Source organism: Panthera uncia (genome assembly GCF_023721935.1).
Source record: "Panthera uncia isolate 11264 chromosome A1 unlocalized genomic scaffold, Puncia_PCG_1.0 HiC_scaffold_17, whole genome shotgun sequence".
Classification (NCBI taxonomy): domain Eukaryota; kingdom Metazoa; phylum Chordata; class Mammalia; order Carnivora; family Felidae; genus Panthera; species Panthera uncia.
The window spans coordinates 26379736-26403227 of record NW_026057577.1 but is presented as its reverse complement, the minus strand read 5'-3'; the positions used below and the strand labels follow the sequence as shown (position 1 = coordinate 26403227).

General features: G+C 37.9%; 1 protein-coding gene across 2 annotated transcripts in view; it reads right to left on the bottom strand.

Annotated features, from left to right (window-relative positions):
• Positions 1 to 23492, bottom strand: part of HSPA4 (heat shock protein family A (Hsp70) member 4) — a 45017-nt gene that overhangs the window by 5380 nt on the left and 16145 nt on the right. For both annotated transcript variants that reach the window (XM_049649168.1, XM_049649169.1), the window contains 11 exons: positions 22225 to 22347; positions 18583 to 18682; positions 17808 to 17941; positions 15580 to 15824; positions 9858 to 9934; positions 8038 to 8189; positions 7425 to 7531; positions 6854 to 6987; positions 5677 to 5858; positions 4667 to 4756; positions 1127 to 1279 (listed from right to left, as the gene is read on the bottom strand). In XM_049649168.1, coding sequence (XP_049505125.1) covers positions 1127 to 1279; positions 4667 to 4756; positions 5677 to 5858; positions 6854 to 6987; positions 7425 to 7531; positions 8038 to 8189; positions 9858 to 9934; positions 15580 to 15824; positions 17808 to 17941; positions 18583 to 18682; positions 22225 to 22347 — 1497 coding nt within the window. The remainder of the gene's footprint in view (positions 1 to 1126; positions 1280 to 4666; positions 4757 to 5676; positions 5859 to 6853; positions 6988 to 7424; positions 7532 to 8037; positions 8190 to 9857; positions 9935 to 15579; positions 15825 to 17807; positions 17942 to 18582; positions 18683 to 22224; positions 22348 to 23492) is intronic.

The following is a 23492-nucleotide window of genomic DNA, read 5'->3' as shown; positions in this document are numbered from 1 at the left end:
AGATATTCAGACAGCTGAGACGAGTTCCTCTTAAATGTTAACTAATGTCGTCCTACAAGGAGAGAATCCTTCTTCCCCAAATCCTCTTAGCTCTGCAAATCATCCATGAATGAGAAGTGGAAATATTAGTCCTCAATAAATTATGAAGATCAACTCTGAGTTTTGTAGGTGTGCTTAGAAAAAAAATAGGGGCGCCTGGGTGGCTCAGTCAGTTAAGCATCTGACTTCAGCTCAGGTCATGATCTCCCAGCTCCTGAGTTCGAGCCCTGTGTCGGGCTCTGTGCTGACAGCTCGGAGTCTGGAACCTGCTTCATTCAGATTGTGTCTCCTTCTCCCTCTCTGCCCTTAACCTGCTCACATTCTTATCTCTGAAAACTGAGTAAAAGTTAAAAAAAAATTTTTTTATAATAAAAAATAAATAGAAATTATCAATATTTAGAAACTCAAAAGCAAAAATAAGGAAGAGAATTTAAGACAAGTGAACTTTAAGAAACTATCAGCTCAATGTCACAAGGTGGTATACTCTGCAGTATTACTACACAATACCAAAGAAAAACATCAAATCATTCACACAGTGTAAATGCTATAAGTCTATAAAACAAATCTAAGATCCAAGGGATACATGATATTTAAAAAAAAAAAAAAAAAAAAAAAAAAACTAACAGCAGACAATTCATTCAATAATTTGTGCTGCAGGGTCCCAAACCTTGCATCACTCACCATAACAAGAGTTCAGTATTGACTAGCAGTAGGGAAAGGAACTAATGAACAAAATAGCACTACCACTGATGCTTTGATGCTTTGATTTCTACTACCATCAACTTCCATGACCCACCTCATCAAACATGCCAAGCTCCCAAGTGAACAAACACACTCACACACCTGAACATGAACAATACCACCATTAAATCAAAGACATAATGTTAAAGATCTCGTAACACAGCTTCTAGCAATATAGACATATAACCGTAAAAGAATTTTGACATTACATGGGATTTGCCCTTGCATTACCCAAAAACCTAAAATTGCTGCCTCAAGCCCCATAATGGTCACTAGACAAAGAGTTTGAGCTCTACGGCCATATTCATCAGTTAGCTGAATGTTCTAAGAGGCTGGAAATAACCACCTCATTTTCAATGTACAAGTTGAGCATCTCTCTGTCTATCTGCCATAACAGCTGATTCTCAATGGGCAGGTCCACAGTACTGGTCTTCACTTTTGCCTTCTTGGCTTGGGGTGGTTGGTCCATCTTTTTGTCTTTTGATCCAGCTTGAGAGGTCTAAAATAACAAGAAATCACTATTAACAAACATATATGGGCCACCTTAAACTTCCATTTCAAGAGTTCTTTTTGCTTTTTTATCACTTTGTATTCTAATCTCAATAACCTGGGGCTACTTCTTATAGTATCTGCAAAGTTAAAAATATAAATACTGTGAGTAGTCAAATCCACAGCCACAGAAGTAATGGTGGGTGCCAGGGGCTGGGGGTACGGGACATGTAGGAACGGGGAGTTGCTGTTTAATAGGCACAGAGTTTCCAAACAGCAAGATGAAAACGTTTAGAAGACTGGCTACATCACAAGGTAAATATACCGAATACTGCCGCACTGCGTAAACACACACAAAACCTCCCATAATCCCACAATCAACACATAATCACAACTTTTTTTAATGTTTTAATGTTTTCTTTATTTTTGAGAGACAGAGCACAAGTGGGGGGGGGGGGTGGAGGGCAAGGGAGACACAGTCTCCTAAGCAGGCTCCAGGCTCAGAGCTGTCAGCATACAGCCCGACGCAAGGCTCAAACCCAAGAGCTGTGAGATAATGACTTTAGTCAAAGTCGGACACTTAACCGACTGGGCCAGCCAGACGTCCCAACACATAATCACTATTAAATCTTCTCCAATTTTCTTCCAATCTTATCTAAACATACAGATTTGGATATGATATTAGGGAAAGATATGAATTTATGGTTCAGAAACCTATTACCAATATGATTTCCAGATCGTCTATACCAATTTACATTCTCACAAAGAATCAGACAATCCATCCACCACACCCTCGCCACAAACGAATTTGTTTACCATTATCTATGATTTTCTTTGGGTCAATAACCTTGGTGTGCCTGGATGGCTCAGTTAGGTATCTGAGTCTTGATTTCAGCTCAGGTCATGATCTCACTCCTGGCTTGTGAATTCAAACCTCATATTTCCATGCTGTCAATGCAGAGCCTGCTTGGGATTCTCTCTTGCTCCCTCTTTCTCTGTTCCTCTCCCACTTGCACATGAGCGCTCTTGCTCTCTCTCTCTCTCTCAAAATAAATACACTTTATTAAAAAAAATAACCTTATCTCACACACTTACCTATTTCTTCATATTCCCTTGGCATTTATCAACCAACATCTCTTAGCATTTTAGTGATTTTTTTCCCTCAACTGACTTTTTCCGCTTTAACTTTGTATTATTTGTCCATATATCTATATAAGTCTTTATTGTTAAATGTATCCCTTTTTTTCCTTTGGGATAACTTTCATTGCTTTCATGCTTTCAAAGCCCTCCCTGATCCAAAGACTGGAAAAATATTCATTTGTTGTTTTGTTGTTTTTTTTAACTACCTAACTTATCTGGAATTCAATTTGCTGTATGATACAAGGCACAATTTCAAAGCCATTTCCCCCACCTCCTATCCAAGTTAAGTCAGTTTCTAAAATTTATCATTTGCATTTAATTTCATACTAGGAAAGGTGTCAGTTCTCAAGCCACGTCAACGAAGAAGCCTAACCAGCCCACTGAAATTTCCCACAGCTCCACAGCACTAGGAGGGGAAGGGACAGAGCACCTTTCCTTTCTCCTCGACAGTTCTCCATATACACACAAAGTACTACTCCCTCAGACTGTTGCCCTCAACCACTCACCATGAATGGTTTTCTACCTTGGAAAAGGCCTATAAGTAGGCTTTTCCACTTCCTCTGACCATTATTCTTTTTTATGATTTGCACACTCACAATAATTTCAAATATACTAATAAGCAGATGTGAAAATGAGTTAACAGCACCGCCTGGGGGCCCAGTCAATTCAGCAATTCAGATCATGACTTGGTTTCAGCTCTAGTCATGATCTCACAGTTCTGGGAGTCCGAGCTCCACATCAGGCTCTGTGCTGACAGTACAGAGCCTGCTTGGAATTCTGTCTCCCTCTCTCTCTGCCCCTCCCCTGCTCTCTCTCTCTCTCAGAAATAAACTTAAAAACAAAAACTTAAAAAAAAAAAAAATGAGTTTACAGACTTAAGCCATCTACAGGTTCTGCCAAACAATCAGAAATACCTTACAAAGGTTAGACTACACATTGCAATATCCTAAGTTGAAAGAAAACACGTTTTCAATACTGACAACAAATTTAAACATGAAAACTTGGACGTCACCAAGTTAAAGAACAGGATCACAGGGGCACCTGGGCGGCTCAGTCAGTTAAGTGTCCGACTCCGGATTTGGGCTCACTCAGGTCGTGATCTTGTGGTTCATGAGATCAAGCCTCAAGTCAGGCTCCATGCTGACAGCTGTTGTGGGATCCTCTCTCTCCCTCTCTCTCTACCTGCACCACACCCACCCCCACCACGCACATGGGCGCATTCTCACTCTCTCAAGAATAATTTAAAAAAATAATAAATAAAAAAAATAGGATCGTGAAGGATTCAACAGTGTTACGTATATATTTTCAAATAGGTAGTTAGGATATACCTTATTATTTAAAACACTATCTTTAGACAAAAGACAAGTGTCAGAGAGATAACAAAATTTGAAAAAATTATGTCCCATTTATCAGTAAAAAATAAATTATAGGTAGGATGACTAACAGCAACAGCCATGCAGAAACCAACAAGAACCAATCACAACCTAGCAAAACTAGTTTCTGAGTACATTCTTCCCACATACCATGGACTACAGTTCAATGTTCTAGCCAAACACTTTCCAAACACACTATAAAATCTTGCTGAAAAGTTTCAAATACATGGAGAATTCCTAACACAGCTGACCCTTGAATAATACAGGTTTGAACCGCACAGGTCCATGCATATATGGATTTCTTTTTGAAACAGTACAGTACTCCAAGTGCATGGTCTCTGCTTTATGATTTTCTTAGTAACATTTTTTCTCTAGCTTATCTTCTTGTAAGAATACAATATTTAATACATGTAACATACAAAAGGAGTTAATCAACTACTTATTTTGTGACTAGTAGGGCTTCTGGTCAACAGTAGGCCACTAGTCAACTTTTGGGGGAGCCAGACGTTATACACAGGCTTTTTACTGCATAGGGGCCAGGATCCTTAACCTGCGCATTATTCAAGGGTCAGATGCGTAACTACCTTCGAAGATGCACTATCTCAGCCAAACCATCGATGTGAAGAGATTACAAATCACATTCAAACACAACTATGGGGCACCTGGGTAGGTTGAACACCTGACTCTTGATTTCGGCTCAGGTCGTGATCTTGCAGTTTGTGCGAACAAGTGCCATGCTGGGCTCCATGCCGACACCATGGAACCTGCTTGGGATTCTCTCACCCTTTCTCTGCCCCTCCCCCACTGATGCCCTCCGTCTCTCTCTCTCAAAAAAAAATAATTACACACACACACACACACACACACACACACACAACTTATACCTCCATTTCTTCAGACTCTGCCTTATTCTCTGCTGGCGTGTGCTGCTGCTGCTCTTCAGCATGTGGTTCCTCCTGATCCACTTGCATCTTCTGGAAAACAGGTCATATCAAATCCCGAAACTAGGAAACACTAATGAAAGAATAAGCAACCCTCCTAACACAGAGGCAAAATCACATGGTAGATAATTCCTGCTCAATTATCAGCACTCAGAATACCTAGACTCCAATTCCAGCTATGACATATGTTATCTCTAATAGGGAAGTCTTCCTCTCTGGATCTCAGTTCATACATCTGCACAAGGGAGTAACAGTTGTTATGTAAACCAGGGTGGCTGTGGAACTACTCTGTAAACCACAGCAGTGTACTTTACTACTTTGTAAACTCATCTGATGCAGTGTGGCAATATTTAACAAACGTTTCTGAAGAGAAAGGAGTTTCTTCCAGCTTCCTCATGAGTAAATTTCTCTCAAAAGTCTGGAGACTTTCAAGTTTTTAAATTAGTCTTTTCATCCTCCCAAGTACAACCACTGCATGTATTAGGGGAGCTGAACACCTTCAGAATTCTGTTAAAAGAACAAAGGCTGACAATAATGATAAAGTAAAGTTTGTGGAGACCTCAATTCTTGGCTCTCAATGCCTGCAGCACATTAGAAGGACCTCGGAGGCTTCTACAACTGATACCTGGGCCTTAATCCAGACCAACTCAATAAAATCTCTGGAGACTCAGTAGTTTCATAAAGCCTTGATTTTGATGCACAAGAAGGATGAGGCCCAGTGCATGATTCCAATGAGAATACAATCTACTTGTGAAAATAACTGAGACTCCAAGCATTCTTCAGTAATCAGAATCAAAAATAACTGAAAGATTGTATAAAGACGTATCTGCTTGAATAAGGGGACACGTGCAAACTCACCCTCAGCACTCTGTCACAAAGTTCCTCCCTTGCCACCCAGTAAATTTGCTAGAATTTCTAGCCAAGTCACCTCTGGTATAAAACATCCAAATTACCTCTTCCTCCTTTGCATTCTGATCTGTTTCCATTGGTTCCTCATTTTCCTCAAACTTGAGCACTTCCACTAGAGATGCACTAGACACACTGAAGATGCCATGGACATTTACTCGCACCTTGACTTTCACTTTTGAACTGGAGCCATCAGACTGAGGAGTGACTTTCTGAACTAAAAACTGAGCTAGGGACATATGAGACAAAAGAGAAAATATGACCTGAGAGGACGAATTCAAACATGAATATATGCCTATATCGCCAGGTTATGCCCATTTCCCAGTGTAAGTCAGTAACATGATGCTTCAAATACTCTTACAAGCTTACATGATCATCAGATTTCTCCTTCTTCTTTCACAAATAGTCGAACTCTTAGTACCTTGTCCTAATTAAGGATTCAAACGTCTCCTAACCCTCCAAACATTCCCTTACCATTGGTCCCTTACTACAATTCATCTTTATATGCCACTGCCAAATAAGTTCCTAAACCAATGTCACCTTCTCCACTACTGAAAAAAAAAAACAAACCCAGGGATTCCATACTGCTTCTGTCATTTACCAAAAAATTGCCATATACTGAGTCAGTTAGTATACCAGAGTTTTACTTAAGTTTTATAATTCACAAACCTCTGCAAAATATGAATGATCATTCTTATTCCAGTTTATAAATGAGGAAAACAGAGATTACCTTTCCCATAGCTTCTAAGTATCATTCATGGTATTCCTATACTTGACTCATGCATTCTAAGTCTGTAATTATCATGTAACTCTAATTTCTCTCTCTTTACCTGGTATTATTTCCAGATTGTAAGAGTTTCTGAGAGTCTATGAAGACTCTAACCAACATGGATCCATGACCTAGGGTACTGATATAACAATTTCCTAATGATTTTCTGTGTATAACTCTGTGTTATGGTCAAAACTGAATTTAACTCTTTTTCAGTACCTAGGAATATTATGTGCAAGGTATACCCACTATGTTCGTTAACCAAGAAATAACTGCCCACATAATAGGAGACCAAATTAAATAAAAACCATCCTGCTAGTACTGAACTGGTAAAAAGACTGGCAAAGGTTTTTTGTGTATGAACTAAACTTCAGAATATTGTATTTGCTCTGCTATCCCAGTTCTCCCAAGTACTTTTTTTTTTTTTTTTTTTTTTAATTCCCAACTCTACTTACCTATAGCAGGATCTGGATAGGGCAAATCCTGCGGAGAGCTATAATAGGCCTCAAGAGTGAAAGGTTCCTTTCTATAAAAGGTGAGTACTTTAGAGAAAGGAGCAGCATGATTTTTTGTAAAGACTTCACAGTCACTAGATAAAGGAAAAAGACAAAAACACACCAATTTAAGATATTCCTGAACACTTTTACCAATGTCCGCTATGTTAGTAATTATAGCATGGCTCTAGTTACTCTTCTCTTGCTCTCTCATCTGGCGTCATTTCCAGGATAGAAGAGCTTCCAAGGAAAATAAAAAACCGACATGTCTATCTATACATACGTATAAAATCAATTTTAAGAAAAGGAATATACTTCAATAAGCACATAAAAGGCTTCAATTATTTCAGTCGGATCAACAGGAAACTAAATAAGGACACAAATTTATTCTCAAGACTAAAGTAAGGCATCACTCTGCTTCATGCACTGTGACAAAACGTTACGGATTTGTAAAAGGTGAAACAGAGGGCAATATTTTACTCAGACCTAATACTAAGTTAACTTTAAATATAAAAATAATAAGTGTTATTACCTTGACCCTTCTTCAGCTGGAGAATTCCATCTCAGAGATATTGGATATGGTACTACATCAGTTATAGAAAATTCTCTGACTTTGAAAGCAGGCGATAAGATTGCACACTAGAATAATAATTTTTAAAAATTCCATATGACAAGTACAGACATTATGAACTATTATGAGATGTATAAATAATAACTTCAAAAAACCATCAATGGTTTTTAAGTATTTACATTAATTATTTAATGATGTCTAAGTGGTTTTAAAAACTTGTTATCATTTGTCGAATTATCTTCCAGCCATTACTTACCATTTTCCCATTAACTTAAACCTTTACTTAACTGACGTAGAAGATTACTTCATATATAGACGATTAGTATGCCAAATTCTCATAATATCTCAGGCTTACATATGCTTCTAATAAATTAATTTATCTTACTGTGTATTACAGGGTACAATTCCATTTATCAATACCACCTGTGATATCCATTTTAAAAACTAAAATTTCAGAACCTTACACCTACAGATCATCCTGAGGTGACCTCAGATTATTAGTGAATACAGAAAAGCAAAGCCATCTGGGAACAATAACCTATAAATGGCTGACTACCTATGAAAGAAAGCTCACCTGCAACGCACAGCCTCGAGTGACCGCTTCATCAGCATTTAATGTTGTACTAAGTTCTTTTCCAAAAAATTTGCTGATCTTCTCTTTCACTGCAGGGATTCGTGTCGCACCACCAACTATCTCCACTGCATAAATATCTTCTTTCTTTAACTCTATTTTAAGATGATTAGAAGATTTAGATTAAAACAATCTTTAGTACTTTACGGGGCAGCAGGGTGGCTCAGTCAGTTAAGCGTCTGACTCTTGATTTCAGCTCAGGTCATGATCGCACAATTTGTGAGACTAAGCCCCATGACGGGCTCTGCACCGACAGCATAGAGCCTGCTTAGGATTCTCTCTCTCCCTCCTTCTGCCCCTCCCACACACATATATGCATCACATGCATCCTCTCTCTCTCTCTCTCAAATAAAAAAATCTTAAAAAATTTTTTTAATTAAAAAAAATAAAAATAAATTAGTACTTTGCATTGAAATAAGAGCAATGTAACATCTTAACACAAAGTAACTTAAAACGTAACAAAACCGCACCACTCCTTCACCCCACAGCCACCACCACCACTACCCATACATACATATACATACATACATACACACACACACACACACACACACAGTCTCTCTGTCTCTCTCTCTCTCTCTCTCTCTCTCTCTCTCTCTCTCTTTCTCTCTGGGGGGCAGGGGTGGGGGGGGATTCCAAGCAGGCTCAGCCTGCACAGCCAGCCAGCACAGAGCCTGATGTGGGGCTGGAACCTGTGAACTGTGAGATCATGACCTGAGCCAAAGTCGGGCGCTTAACCTCCTGAGCCACCCAGGTGACCCAAGTAGGTTATGTTTTAATGCACAAAATAACAAGGACAGTGTGGCACAATACTGGGACTTAAGAGGTGAGTGCCAGGAATACTCAATGCCCTGCAGTGTACAGGCCCTGTAATCTCTGAAACAGTACCAAAGAATTGTTTAAACACCAATACTTAACCTAGCCAAAGGAAATATAAGAGAGCCTTGAAATACTGAGTGATCCTGATGTGGCATGAAAGAAAAAGCATTCAAAGCACGTCTAGCCACCTGAATATTCCATCTAGAACATTAATAATACAGGTACGGCCTCCTTATAAAAGAAGTAAAGAAGGTGCACATCAAACGTCTTCAGTCATTCATAAAATACTAACACCACATTTTATGCAACAAATACTGACGATATGTTGAGAAGGGCTATTTAAAGAAATGGATATCCCAGTATGGAAAAGTACATGCCAGTGTGCCATAGTCACTCTGATTTAAGAGCTGGGCCTTTGTCAAGATGACAGTATATCTCAACACACTGAAATACTCAGCAACCAACACAACAGTGGGTTCCAAATAAAAGTATGTTGAAGGTTTTAGAAAAATTAAGGATACATTCCTAAATCAAACTTCTACTTTTAGCTAGAGATAAAATTAAAGCATCCTGTTAAAATAGCTATGTGGTTATCACATCCTCCCTTTGCTGTATTTCTCAGTCAGCAAAAGATTCACTGACAGAAAAGACTTTAAGACTAGAATAAGCAGCAATGCAAAAGACAATTTTTACCAATAAATGAGATGCTTATATCCATCTGTGAGTCTGAATTAACTCGAGAAAATTATTAGATTTCACTGGACAATATGATCAAAAGGGTGGGGCTGGGGTGCTCCAGAGGAAAAATATAGATAACAAGAAGCTTCATGCAGCAATAAAGCAGTTCATACAATGAAAATGTATATAACTTTAACAAAAAGTTATAAATGACATTTTCCAAAGAGCCTGAATTATACAAACAACTCAGTCACAATAATACTTACTGGCCTGTTCCAAAACACTACGAAGTGGTGGCTCCACTCTAGCTAAGAGATCATCGCACATCTCCAGAAATTTGCCTCTATGAAAAAAACAGCAATAGGTTCAAATCACATTCCACTTTTATGTGGGGAATACATGGCTATAATCAAAAGGTAGGTAATAAAAAGTATTGGCAAGAATGTAAAGAAATTGGACCCTTCACATATTCCTGGTGAGAATACAAAATGGTGGCTACTTTGGCAAAGGATTTGTCAATTCCTCAAAATGTTAAACACAGTGTTACCGTATGACCCAACAATTCCACTCCAGGTATACAACCAAACTAACTGAAAACACAAGTCCACACAAAAAATTGCACATAAATATTCTTCACAACAGCCAAAAAAGTAGAAAAAAACCTAATGTCCATCAAGCAGTATTCAGGAATAAAAAGGAATGAATATAGTAACAGAGACTAATATTGGTTAAAAGATGGTTATTAAACTTTTAAAAAATTATGTGAGGTGAAAGAAGCCAATCAAAAAAGAACACATATTAGGGGCGCCCAGGTGACTCAGTGGATTAAGAGCCAACTCTCGATTTCGGCTCAGTTCATGATCTCACGGTTCGTTTCATGAGTTCAAGCTCCACATGGGGCTCTGTACTCACAGCGCGGAGCCGGCTTCAGATCTTCTGTTTCCCTCTCTCTCTGCCTCTCTCCCGCTTGAGCACTCTCTCTCGCTCTCTCTCAAAAATAATTAAAAAACATTTAAAAATTTTTTATTTTTGAGAGAGAGAGGGACAGAGAAAGGGAGACACAGAATCTGAAGCAGGCTCCAGGCTCTCAGCTGTCAGCAAAGAGCCCAACGCGGGGCTCAAACCCACAAACTGTGAGATCATGACCTGAGCAGAAGTCAAACGCTTAAGTGAGCCACCCCAGCGCCCTTAAAAAAATTTTTTTTAAAAAAGAAGAAAACATATTATAGGACTCCATTTGTATGCAATGTTCAGAGTGGGCAAATCCAAAAAGCAGAAGAATAGCTGCCTAGGGCTGCAGTAGGAGAAACAGATGATGAAAGACAGCAAATGGGTACAATTTCTTTTTTTCCTTTTTTTTTTTTTTCCTTCAAACACTTTCAGTTTTAGGTTTACAGAGAAATATACAGAAAGTACAGAGAATTCCCACATACCCCTCACCAGCCCCCCACAATTCTCCTATTAACATCTTGCATTAGCATGATACCTTCCCAATACAGACACATATAGTAATATAAACTAGGGTTCTATAGGCTTTGACAAATGTATGATGGTAAGTATCCAGCTTGATAAAGGCATATGGAATAGCTTCACTGCCCTAAAAATCCTATGCTCCACCTATTCATCGCTCACTCCCCCTGAAATCAAACAGCATGGAACCTTCTCAAACTGGCTTCTTTTGTTTAGAAATATACATTTAGGGTTTCTCCAAGTTTTTTAATAGCTTGACAGCTCATCCAGGGTTTATGAGATGATGAAAATATTCTACAACTTCCTTGTGGTAATGGCTACAAATTTTGTGAACGTATTAAAACCCACTGATTACACACTTTAAGAGTATGACTTTTATGAATTGTATCTCTGAGGTACAGAATATACAACACACCAGAAGAGCCAAAATTTAAGACCACCTATGCCAATATTGATGAGGACATAAAACAACTGAATCCCTTACGTGTTGGTGACCGTTTAAAATGAGTTTTTTCCTGAGCACCTGGGTGGCTCAGGCAGTTGAGAGTCCAGCTCTTGATTCTGGTTAAGGTCATGGTTCATGAGTTGAAGCCTCACTGTCAGTGCAGAGCCTGCATAGGATTCTCTCTTCCCTCTCTCTCTGCCCCTCCCGGCTCTCGTCCACACTCTCTCTCTCTCAAAAATAAACATAAAAATAATTTTTTTATGTTTTTAATATTGTATTTATCTCTGAGAGAGAGAGCATGAGCAGGGGAGAGGCAGAGAGAGAAGGAGACAGAAGATCCAAAGCAGGCTCCACTCTAACAGCAGTGAGCCCACTATGGGGCTTGAACTCATGAACTGTGAGAACATGACCTGAGCCAAAGTCAGACACTCAACCAACTGAGCCACCCAGGCGCCCCATGCCCCGCCAAAAAAAATTTTATGAGTTTTTTTCCCTAATAGCAATAAAACTGGGAAAAGCCAGTGTCCATCAAGAAAACAATAACCCTATAATGGCACACTAGTCAGCACACACGAGGAACAAATGACACATGCAACAACTAAGTCAAACTCAAGTTTTATGCAAAGCAAAAGAAGTCTTACACAAAACTACATACTATATGACTGCATTTATAAGAAGTTCTAGGGGCGCCTGCATAGCTCAGTGAGTTAAGCGTCCAACTCTTGGTTTCAGTTCAGGTCACGATGTCACAATCATAAGGTATAGCTCCTCCCTGAAACTGCTTGGGATTCTTTTCTCTCATTCTCTCTCTTTCACTCTCTAGGTCCCTTCCCAGCTCACACATGGGCACTCTCTCTCTCTCAAAATAAATAAACTCGAGCGCCTGGGTGGCTCAGTCGGTTAAGCGGCCAACTTCGGCTCAGGTCATGATCTCACAGTCCGTGAGTTCGAGCCCCGCATCAGGCTCTGTGCTGACAGCTCAGAGCCTGGAGCCTGTTTCAGATTCTGTGTCTCCCTCTCTCTCTGCCCCTCCCCCATTCATGCTCTGTCTCTCTCTGTCCCAAAAATAAATAAAATGTTAAAAAAAATTTTTTTTAAATAAATAAATAAATAAACTCAAAAATCTTAAATTAAAAAAAAAACACAACACTTTAAAAGTTCTAGAACAGGGAATTGTAATCCATGAGCCCCTAAAATGAAAAATCCCCTAAGTGGCTGCCCCTGGGGATGAAGGCCTGAGGAAACTTGTCCAAGATGGTCTATTTCATGATAAGGGTACTAGTTACAAAGATGTGTGCACTTGTCAAAACTCAGCAAATGAACATTTAAAAATTGAGTGTGTCATTAAATAAAAAACCAAAAACTATAAAACACTGATTTCTGATTACTATGCATACTTTAGTATTTGGGGATAAGTATACAGATAGATGTGCACTATTTTGAGATGCACCAAAACAAATTGGTGGATAGACAGAAGGATGAATAGATGAATAGGTACATGACAAAACAAGTACTGTTAATGTTATAAATAGAACCCAAGTGGCAGCTTAAGAATGTTCACTATAAAATTCTTTGTTGTGTTGAATACTTGAAAATATCCAACATAAAAACAATGAAAAAAAAAAGTGCAGAGAGAAGTCTAGAAAGATATCAAAAGCAATGGTAGAGGCTTTTTGATTTTTAAAATTTGTTTGGAAAAATAATTCACATAACTATAGAATTCACCCAGAGCACCAGGGTGGCTCGGTCGGTTAAGCATTCATCTCTTGATTTCTGCTCAGATCATGATCTCAGGGTCATACTGAGCCCCACATCAGGCTCCGTGCTGGCATGGAGCCTGCTTAAGACTCTCTCCTCCTCTGCCTTTCTCCCCGCTCATGCAACACTCTCATTCTAAAAAAAAATTAAATTCTGAAAGAATAAAATCAAAGCACAAGAACAGAACAAGTATTGAATGATGTAATTCAAGAAAAAAAACCCTCATATTTAAATAGCTATGAAACTATATACCGAAAATGCACACTGCATACCTGGGAAAAACAGATCAAAAACCACCAGCAACAAAACCAAATTATTTGTAAATTATCAATTAAAAGGGAGGGGGGGCATCTAACAAAAAGAACAAGTAACTGAAAAGTACACTGTCATAATCCCACAGCGATGCTATATGCCAAAGGAGAATATTATTCCATTTAAGATAATCAAGGAAAGAACAGAAGCTAAGGTTATGTTCTATCCAACCAAACGGTGGACATGGAAAACTGTCATCAACAGTCAAGAACTTATCAGAGTTCACATGTGCTATTTTTTAGAACCCCATCAGGGAAATATCCTTCCAACAACTCAAATGATGGAGAGACATTAACATAAAGTAGTAGTAACAAGCGTCAGCAACAAAGTGGTGAAATTGAAACCCTTGTACACTGCTGGCGAGAATGTAAAATGGTCCAACTGCTGAGGAAAATAGTTTGGCAATTCCTCAAAAAACTAAACATAGAATTACCATATGACTCAGCAATTCCACTCCTACATTTATTCCCAAAAGAACAGAAAACAAGATAGTCAAACAAACATGTATTCATGAACAGTCACAGAAGCACCATTCACGATAACTAAAAGGTAGAAACAACCCAAAGGTCCATTAGGTGATGAAAGGATAAAAAAGTGATGTTATCTATACAAACAAAATACTATTTGCCATAAAAAGCATAGAAGAACAATACATGCTACAACATGAATGATGAACACAGATAACACAGTGTTAAAGTCAGACACAAAAATGGCAAAACACATAGTGCACACTTCTATTTACATGAAACACCCAGAATAGGTAAACCCATAGAGATTAAAAAAAAAAAAAAAAAAAAAAAAAAAAAGTAGTGTTTGCCACACAAGAGAGGCAAGGGAAGATGGGAAGTAACTGCTTAATGGCTATGAGGTTTTATTTTGGGGCGATGAGAACATTCTGTCACTAGACAGAGGTGGTCACCACACAACAATGTGAATGTACTAAATGGCACAGAGTTGTTCATTTTAAAGCGTTACGTGGACTTTACCCCATCAAAAGTTAATCAGAAGAAATGCTAGATGGCAGAAATGATCTGGTTTCATTAGTTAAAAAAAAAAAAAAAAAAAGACTGCTGGTGAGCACTACAGACTAAATGAAGACAATAAACTAGAGAATATGACAGCTTTGCACTCGATGTCCATAAAATACAACTGTTGAAAACAAAAAGCACACAGGTTAATTAACTGTTTTTAGAAAGTATAAACCACTTACAAATGTCTACTTGGCTCTAATTACCAGAAAACATTCTACTAACAATTTCTGAAAGATACCCTGGTACTCCTTTGCCCCCCAGACCACCCAACACATACACACACAATGCTGCTTAATAAAAATGAAAACCATCACTTTCAAGTAGAGAGGAAAGGTGATTACAAATGTGGTTACTAGGCGCAGTAAATCTAATTCAAATTCGATCTCAATTTTTTGAGGATAATTGAGGCCACACTTTCCCCAAACAAGCCATCAACCATGCCTGACTTCTATCAGTAGAGTTCACGTCCTAAAGAACTTACCACTCATCATCCAAGCAACCCAACTAGACAACGGTAACATTCTGGGTATTTCTGAGGATAGCCATGAAACATCAGTAACACAGAATTCTTGCAGCACTGTATAAAAAGAGGTGCTGCCCACAAGTGACCCTCAACTACTCAAGAACACCAATTTCTGAATCAATGACTAAATCAAATACAGAATTATTCAGCATTAAAGCACCTTGCCCTGATTTTTTGAAAACTGGCAACTCACATATAATACATGCAGCAGCACCTGTCAAGAGCTACCAACTTACTGAAATAATGAGGTAAAAGAGATTAGTCTAAATTATTAGAATAATCAAATCCAAACTTCAGAAAACGCAGGATGCTGAATGGTCTCTACTTTTTACCTACAGAAGTTAGCTTACAACAATCACGGTAATTTCAACAATTAGCTAAATAAATGCTAATATAAGTGGAGAAAAAAATCACAGTTGAGTTTAACATTAAAATAGTGATCTGTTTACCTATTCATAGTCCCAGATACATCAACATCATTCATAAAACATTCGATGCTCAAAGGGAGGTCTGAAGCATTTGCACTCATCAATTTCTTCAGTTTCTCACACTCCTGAGACAGTCGTAATAATGCACGAATTTTGGATTTTATGTCTAGCTTGTATTTCTTCCCAAATTCTTCACAGAAGTGATTTACTAACACCTCATCAAATTTTCTGCCTCCCAGTGTTGTGTCAAATGCAGTGGCCAGAACCTTAGGAAAAAAAGATAATTCAAAAATTAACCAATCAACTGAATTTTTATCATGATATATATTTAACTGGTAAATTAACAAGGGGACACATTAAGTTTGAAACAAAGTAATGTGCACATGTCATTTAATCACGGTTACAAACATTGTGAAAAAAGACACTGTAATCCCCAATTTACAGATGATGCTACAGGCCCAGATGAATCAGATCATCTGCAGGTCACAAAGCTAGTAAGTGGCAGAAGTACAACCCAAAACCCAATCCCCTCAATTCCCTCAATTCCAAAATTCAAGCTCTTTCCACTAGGCCAATCTGACTGCAAACTAAAATTACATATCCAAAGCCAAATGCAGTAACATGTCACTGCAATTCTGGTCTTCTTGCCATCATAGAACTATGATTAATATCAAAGGCCTAGCTCTATGCAGTTTACTATCAAAAAACATGCTAAAGGCTTAATTCACAGCAACTTGTAGAAATTTCAATAGCTTTGGTTATCCATTACCCAAATCTTTAGCAGATTAGAAGCAAACTAAATCTAGTTAGATTCACTAATAGAAGACAGACCAAATAAGAGATGACAGCCTTGAGGAAAAAATAAAATCAATAAAAACAATCTATTCAATGATAAATGTTGTGGGGAAATGTGAAGAAAAAGAAAAACAGGGCACAGAACTGAATATAGTCTAATTACAATTTTGTTTTCTTCTAAAAACTAAAATGAAATACAGCAACCTGTTCAGAGTAGTACAACTGTGAATGTTTTTCTTTTCATGTAAATGTTTTCCAAGTTTGGGGATGTTTTCATGATGAGTAAATTTTAATTGTAACTCCAAAACTGACAAATAGCAATAAAGGATAATTAGGGAGGGGGAAAAAGGGCAGGTAATCAATAACTAATACACATCACTATGAACCAAAGCCAAAGCTAAATTATGGCCAGTAGCTTCTGTTCAAAAAGGTGAAAGTATACAATGTATTTTAGAAATAAAGCCATTTATTAGTGAGTAAAAGTTTAAGTACTAATAATTATACTTGGTTCATTATTTATATCTGTAAAAATCATGAACCTGTTATTTCCTAACCACCCCAAAGATTTTCCTTTTTATTTAACAAAAAAAAAAAAAAGGCCTAAAAACAATATAAATCAGAATGTTAAGTGAAACCAAGTCTAGTTTTCAAAATAACAGGACTGTAACAGAGTCTCAACACGCCCCAAATTTAACATTTATTTTCAGTCAGTCCCTCCCCAACAACCCCCAAATTTGAGGGAGAAATGCAATTTAGGCCTTGACACAAACAACCCTGATACACAACCCTAATAATTAAATAATGCACTCAAAAACTCCTTGGTTCTTAAGCAAATTCTAGATAAAATCACCTGCAGAACTGATTTTATATCCCACTGTGGAAGCAGCATATACCAGCAAATTCAAATGTTGACCAGATACTCTCTGGCCCTCTTTGTCTTTGATACTGCTAGACTTCTCAGTGTACAAAACTCTCTCCAGAGCTCTAAGGTTTCCAGAAATCTGGACTATCTCTCTCAGTCTGGTTTCTTTTTGGCCATCCAAGTTCCAGTCCCTATACTCTTTTCCCAGAACATTCAAAACCTTAAGAGCAAGAAGAGGATACCTTTGTCATCTCTTCAATCCTCAGTGTAAAATACACAAAGGGACTCAATGTTAAAGAATCCTAGTAAGCCTCTAAGGTAAGTATTATTTTCCACACATTGTAGATAAGTAAGGATCAGAAATCTTAAGAGCTTCTTCCTCAAGGTCTACACTCTCTGCTTCATACTACGCCAACTCCTGAAAAATTACAACTTCTACACTATCCCTACATACCTAGTTTCTAGTTTAAATCATTCATACTAAGCTTCCATTGATGAAACAAAACACTTTAATATATTTTTTCAATTGTCTCCCATAAATTCCTAATTATCACACACTTGAAATCACATTTTCCAAAAATAATATACTTACTTTAAGTTTCCCTCTATTAAATGCACATACAGAAACTTGATAAGAAGAATGCCCCATGTCTACGAAAACTACATTTCTTGGTTTCTCTTCTAGGGCAGGAAGATCTTGCTTATAGATTCCATATGCAAGAGCAACTACATAAGAAAAAAACTCAATGTATCATTTAAGTAGTACATTTAAAATTCAATTAAGTAAAAAAAAAAAAATTTATATAGTAAATAGTATGACTACACATACTATTTTAGAAAGAATCAAATTCTTCATATACTTTGTATAATTTATTCATGAGGAACATGAACTTCAAAGAATAAAATGCTGACATTCCCTTAGACTTCCTTAATGTTTCCAATTTCCAATTCCAATGACTTTGCCAATTTTTCCCAAACCACTTCCCCCAGTTTTCCAAACATATTTTCTGGGATTTCTTCTACCTTTGTGCCATCTCAACATTTCCACGTTATCTCCTTCTGGATGCTGCTTTACACCTCATAATAGAAGTGGAGAAAAGGTCGATTTTGAATCTAGGCACTGCTCTGAACACACAATATCTGCTAGCCTTCCAAACAAACGTGATTAAATATCAAAGTTAGTGCTAGGCAGATAAAGAAAAAGCACCGGTCAGATGAATTCTTCACGCGTGACACAGTAACCAAAAATACTGTGGCACACAGGTAGTAAGTGCTCCAAGCAAAATGAAGAACAAGAAACCCCAGGGTTTTAAGATTGCAGAACCATCCAGATTCAGCAAGTCAAGAATGTTAACAGTCCCTGTTACCTGCAGTAGTTTCATTCATTAATCGTAAGCAATTAAGACCAGCAATTTGTGTTGCATCCATCACTGATCGTCTTTCTGCATCGGTATAGAAACAAGGAACCTACAAAAAAAATGTGCCAGTTTACTATATAAGAGAGTCCTCATTTAAAATACACCTGCCAAAAAAACAGTACAATCGTGGGGTGTCTGGGTGGCTGAGTCAGTTAAGCTTCCAGACTCTTGATTTCAGCTCAGGTCATCATCTCACAGTACCTGGGCTCAAGTCCTGCACTGGGCAGAGCCTACTTGGGATTCTCTCTCTTTCCCTCCTTCTGCCCCTCCTCAGCTCACCTTTGTTCTCTCTCAAAAGAAATAAATAAAAAACAAATAGACAAACAGTAAAATCCAGAAATGCCCTCAAATACGTACAGTGATTTTTTCTGTATATGATCAAGGAAGTATTTCAAACCAGTAAAGTTCGAATATTCAGTAAGTACTGTTAGAACAAATGGATAGTCATACAGAAAGAAAAAAATCAAGTTGCATCCTTACTGCACACCTAATAATATATTTCAAAGATTTAACAGTTAAAAAAAAAAAAAAAGTACTAGAAGGAAAGGGAATTTTTACCATTAGAGTAAGAAATTCTCTAACTAAAACACAAAATATAGTAGGAAAAAAAGAGAAAGAAAATATTATGTTTGAATAGCAATGCAGGAGGACAGATGGTAGCTATACTTGTGGTGAACATAGCATGATGTATAAACTTATCAAATCACTAAGTTTTACAACTGAAACTAATGTAACACAGCATGCCAACTAGAAGTAAAAAAAAAAAATGTTTTAAAGATTAACCTATTTGACTCATAAAAATTCTAATGACCAAATGGGGAAAAATATTTGCAAGTCATATTATAAAAGGGTAGAGCTCATCTATCATATGAAGAACTACAAATCAATATGTAGACCATAAACTTAAAATGAGCAAAAGATAAGAATGTTTTACAGAAAAGGAAATACAAAAGGGCTCTTAAATTGAAAAATGTTCTCAACTTCACCTAAAGAGTAAAACATTAAAATTACATACATTATTCAACTATTATGGAATTAGCTGATTCACCAATAACTCTTCTGGTGAAGCTGTGGTCAAACAAGCTCTATCACACACTACTGGTAGAAGTTTAAATTAGTAAAATTCTTTAAAGGGCAATGAAACAACAGCTGTTGAAATTACAAATACAGAGAAACTCTCTGTCGTAACAATTTTACTTCTAGGAATTTAGCCCTAGAAACAAACATCACACATGAAAAATATCTATCTGTTCAAATTTACTCACTACAATGTAACTTTTTTTAAAATTCTTTACAATTAAAAAAAAAACCTGGATGTGCCTGGGTGGCTCAGTCAATTAGGCATCTGACTCTTGCTCTTGGCTGAGGTCATGATCTCACACTCTGTTGAGTTCAAGCCCCACATCAGGCTCTGTGCTGATACCTCAGAGCCTGGAGTCTGCTTCAGATTCTGTGTCTCCCTTTCTCTCTGTTCCTCTCTGCTCACACTGTCTCTCTCTCAAAAACAAATAAACATCAAAAAAAAAATTTTTTAAGGGGGTGGGGGGGGAGAAAAATGAAAGTAAAAAAAGATATATACAAGGGTGCCTGGGTGGCTCAGTCAGTTGGGTCTGACTCTTGATGTCGACTCATGTCAGGATCCCAGGATTGTGGGACTGACCCCCGTTTCGGGTTCCATGCTGAACATGGAGCTTGCTTGGGATTCTCTCTCTCTCTCCCTCTGCCCCTCTCCCCAACTTGTGCTCTCTCAAAATAAACATTTTAAGAAAAAGGATATATACGTATTTACTTGGGTACACAAAAACCTCTGGAAAGATCTGTAACCAAGTAATAAAACTCGTAACATCTGGGAAGAAAAAACTTCCTACTAGGTAAGCAGAGGGTGCAGAAGGGCCAATTTGATTTCTGAACAATGGGGCTACTATTACTTTTCCAAAAAATTAAAGTTTATGTTTTAACAATAATCAATTGATAAATAAAGCAAAATACACCCAGGCTCTATTTATATAGCTATTAGATATAACATGATACCAAGAGCTGGGGCAGTACCTGTGCAGAAGGGTTCACAGAGGGGCCAAAGACTGCTGTCTTTGAAAGGCCTTAGAAAGGCCTGATGAAAAGGTTAGCGCTATCCTGGCACAGAGTAACTTAACTGAGAAACAGGTCACTAAATTCAAAGAAAAATCTCCCTAAATAACAAGAGTGGCTCACTACACCTAAACTGCTTATACAACATTATTTATGCTAAATAGTTACCTTCCTTCTGGGGGTCTAGAACTTTGGTACAGGTTAGGCACAAGGTACTACCTACATAACTGACCTCCAGTTAGAAATCCGCAACTCCTAAGTTCAGGCAGAACTTCCCTAGTGTTGAGTATGTCACATGTTAACAAAACATGTTGCTGGAAGAATCAAGCACATCAAGAACCTTGCAAGTGGACTCTTGGAAGTCTGTACCTGGTTTCCTCCACACAATGCCCATGTACTTTTCCCTCTGTTGATTGTGCTTTGTTATCTTTTCACTGTAATAAATCTATGCTTGAGTATGGCTATGTGGTAAGTTCTACAAATTCTCCTGGCAAGTCACTGAAACTCAGTGTAGTCTAGAGGACCCCTAACACATGACTTAATACATCACCTCTTAACTTGATCTCAAAAGCTGGAAAAGCCACTCAGGCATTCTGCCACTGTACATAAATTTCACTTCTACACTGACCATATTTCAAGACCAAAGTTAGGGCACTAGGTGGGGGAAACAGGGACAAATGTGAAAATACAACAGTTAGTGAAAGGCAGAAAGCATCTAGGAAACACAAACACAGTGCCTGGACTGAATCTGAGCTCTTATGAGAAGAAGCACTTTTATTCTTTGCATCTCCAAAATATGGCACACAACAATAATCTATTTCTTCCTGACGAATGTCAGTTCTACTTTACTAGATAGCTAAGAACCAAGGAATCTACCAGACAACAGACTGCAGGACAAAACAGTCACCCAAGAGAGTCCTTGCTTTGCGGACCAATACACCAACATGAAGACAAAAGAGGCTACAGAGCTAAGATACCAAGATAACAAATGCAGAGTAAGGAGATTCAGTTGCAAAGCCAAGACATCCACCCAAATCCAACAGTTCCTAAGGACTCCACTGTCCTACAAGCACAAAGCTACACAGAGCCAGGCTGCCATCCTAAGAGGGATATGGAAAAGACAAGATCAAAATAGCAAAAATACCGAAATGGAAATGAAGAAAATGACAACATAACTGAGAGTATTCAACTAATTCAACAAATGAGTAGCTATTGTGTGCCAGGCACTGTGCTGTATGCTAAAAGGAATCCAGGAGGAAGTGGGCTTTGAGATAAGCCTTCAAATAAGAATAGAAAAAAAAAAAGAAGAAGAAGAAGAAGAATAGAGAAGACCTGAATAAAAACTATGTGACAGAAAAGAACATCAAGAAAATGTAGCCTAGTTTGATAAATTCTTAAAATAATCACAACCTAAGGCAAAAAGCAATTTTATTTGCAATTACCAAGTTTCTTTTCTGTGCTTCTTCACTCAAGTCCCCAGTAAAACAAAGGGATCAAACTCACCGAAACAACACAGTCCACAACAGGCTTCTTAAGAACACTTTCTGCTGTCTCCTTCAATTTGGACAAAAGCATGGCAGTCACTTGCTCTGTAGTAAAATTTCGCTCTTCCTCCATATATTTTACCTGCAATAAAACAACAAAAGGATCTAGGCTTATTAAAGTTTCTCATGTCCTAAAAGCCTTAAAATGAGCAATATCTAACACATCATCAATGAAACATTATCTCAAGAGGGAACAAAACACTATTTAGGGAAGCAAAAATAACTAAAGTCACTTTTAGCTTTTTAACATGCTTGTCAAACATGAATACCTGCAGACAAGTACCATTACATAAACAATATGCAGTGACCACCAACAAAACCTAAGACAATTACCTGTGCACACGTAAACTGGTATAAATCACATGACCCACACTGCACCTCTATAAAGGGGTCTGGTGGTGGAAACTCTTGCCACATGGACTAATACGTGTTTTTACTTTGTTTACTGTGGTGACTTTATGGTCATTTCCAAAATTAGGATCCAATCTAACTGGAGGACACAGTTTTTGTCCCATTTGTTCACTGCTATAGCCAACACCCAGGACAGACCTGACCCCCATAAGTACTTCTGAATTAAAGAATTTAAAGAATTTATTCATTTAATTCAAGATACGCTACACTGCAAAAAATGTGCAACTTGGATAAGATTTGCAAACTTTAAAAGCCGAAAGACTGCCTGGGATAAGCCCCATCCCACAGGCCCATATTTCCCCAAATACAATCCATACCACAAAACAGACCTCTCTTCTTTCCACTGCTCCAAGTGAACCCGCACCCCACCTTCTCCTTACCTCTTCACTCCCCAACCCACTCCTCATATATTCTGGCTCACCATCTAGGAGTATCTCACTTTATTGCATATGAAGATGGGAAAGTACCCCTCCCTCCCCATAAGCCTCTTTCTAAGCTGCCTCTTCTTCCCCATTTGCTTCTTAGTCAATTCCTCCACTCTTGTACTTGGATCCACTTGTCCCCCGGGTCTTTTCCCTAGTCTCCTTCTCCTTTGGCTCTTACAACATTTATTTATTACCAATGTGCCAATACCTATCCCTATTTCTTTCCTAACTATAAGCACCCTCCATTTATTCACCTCTTTTTTTTCCCTTTTTCCCCTCCCCTGTGCTCCAGATTTATCCACTACCAGCCCATTCAAACTGTTCTGAGATTATTGCCACAGATGTCCTAAGATTAGTCTTTGGTTATCAGAATTCTTCACTTCCAAATTCA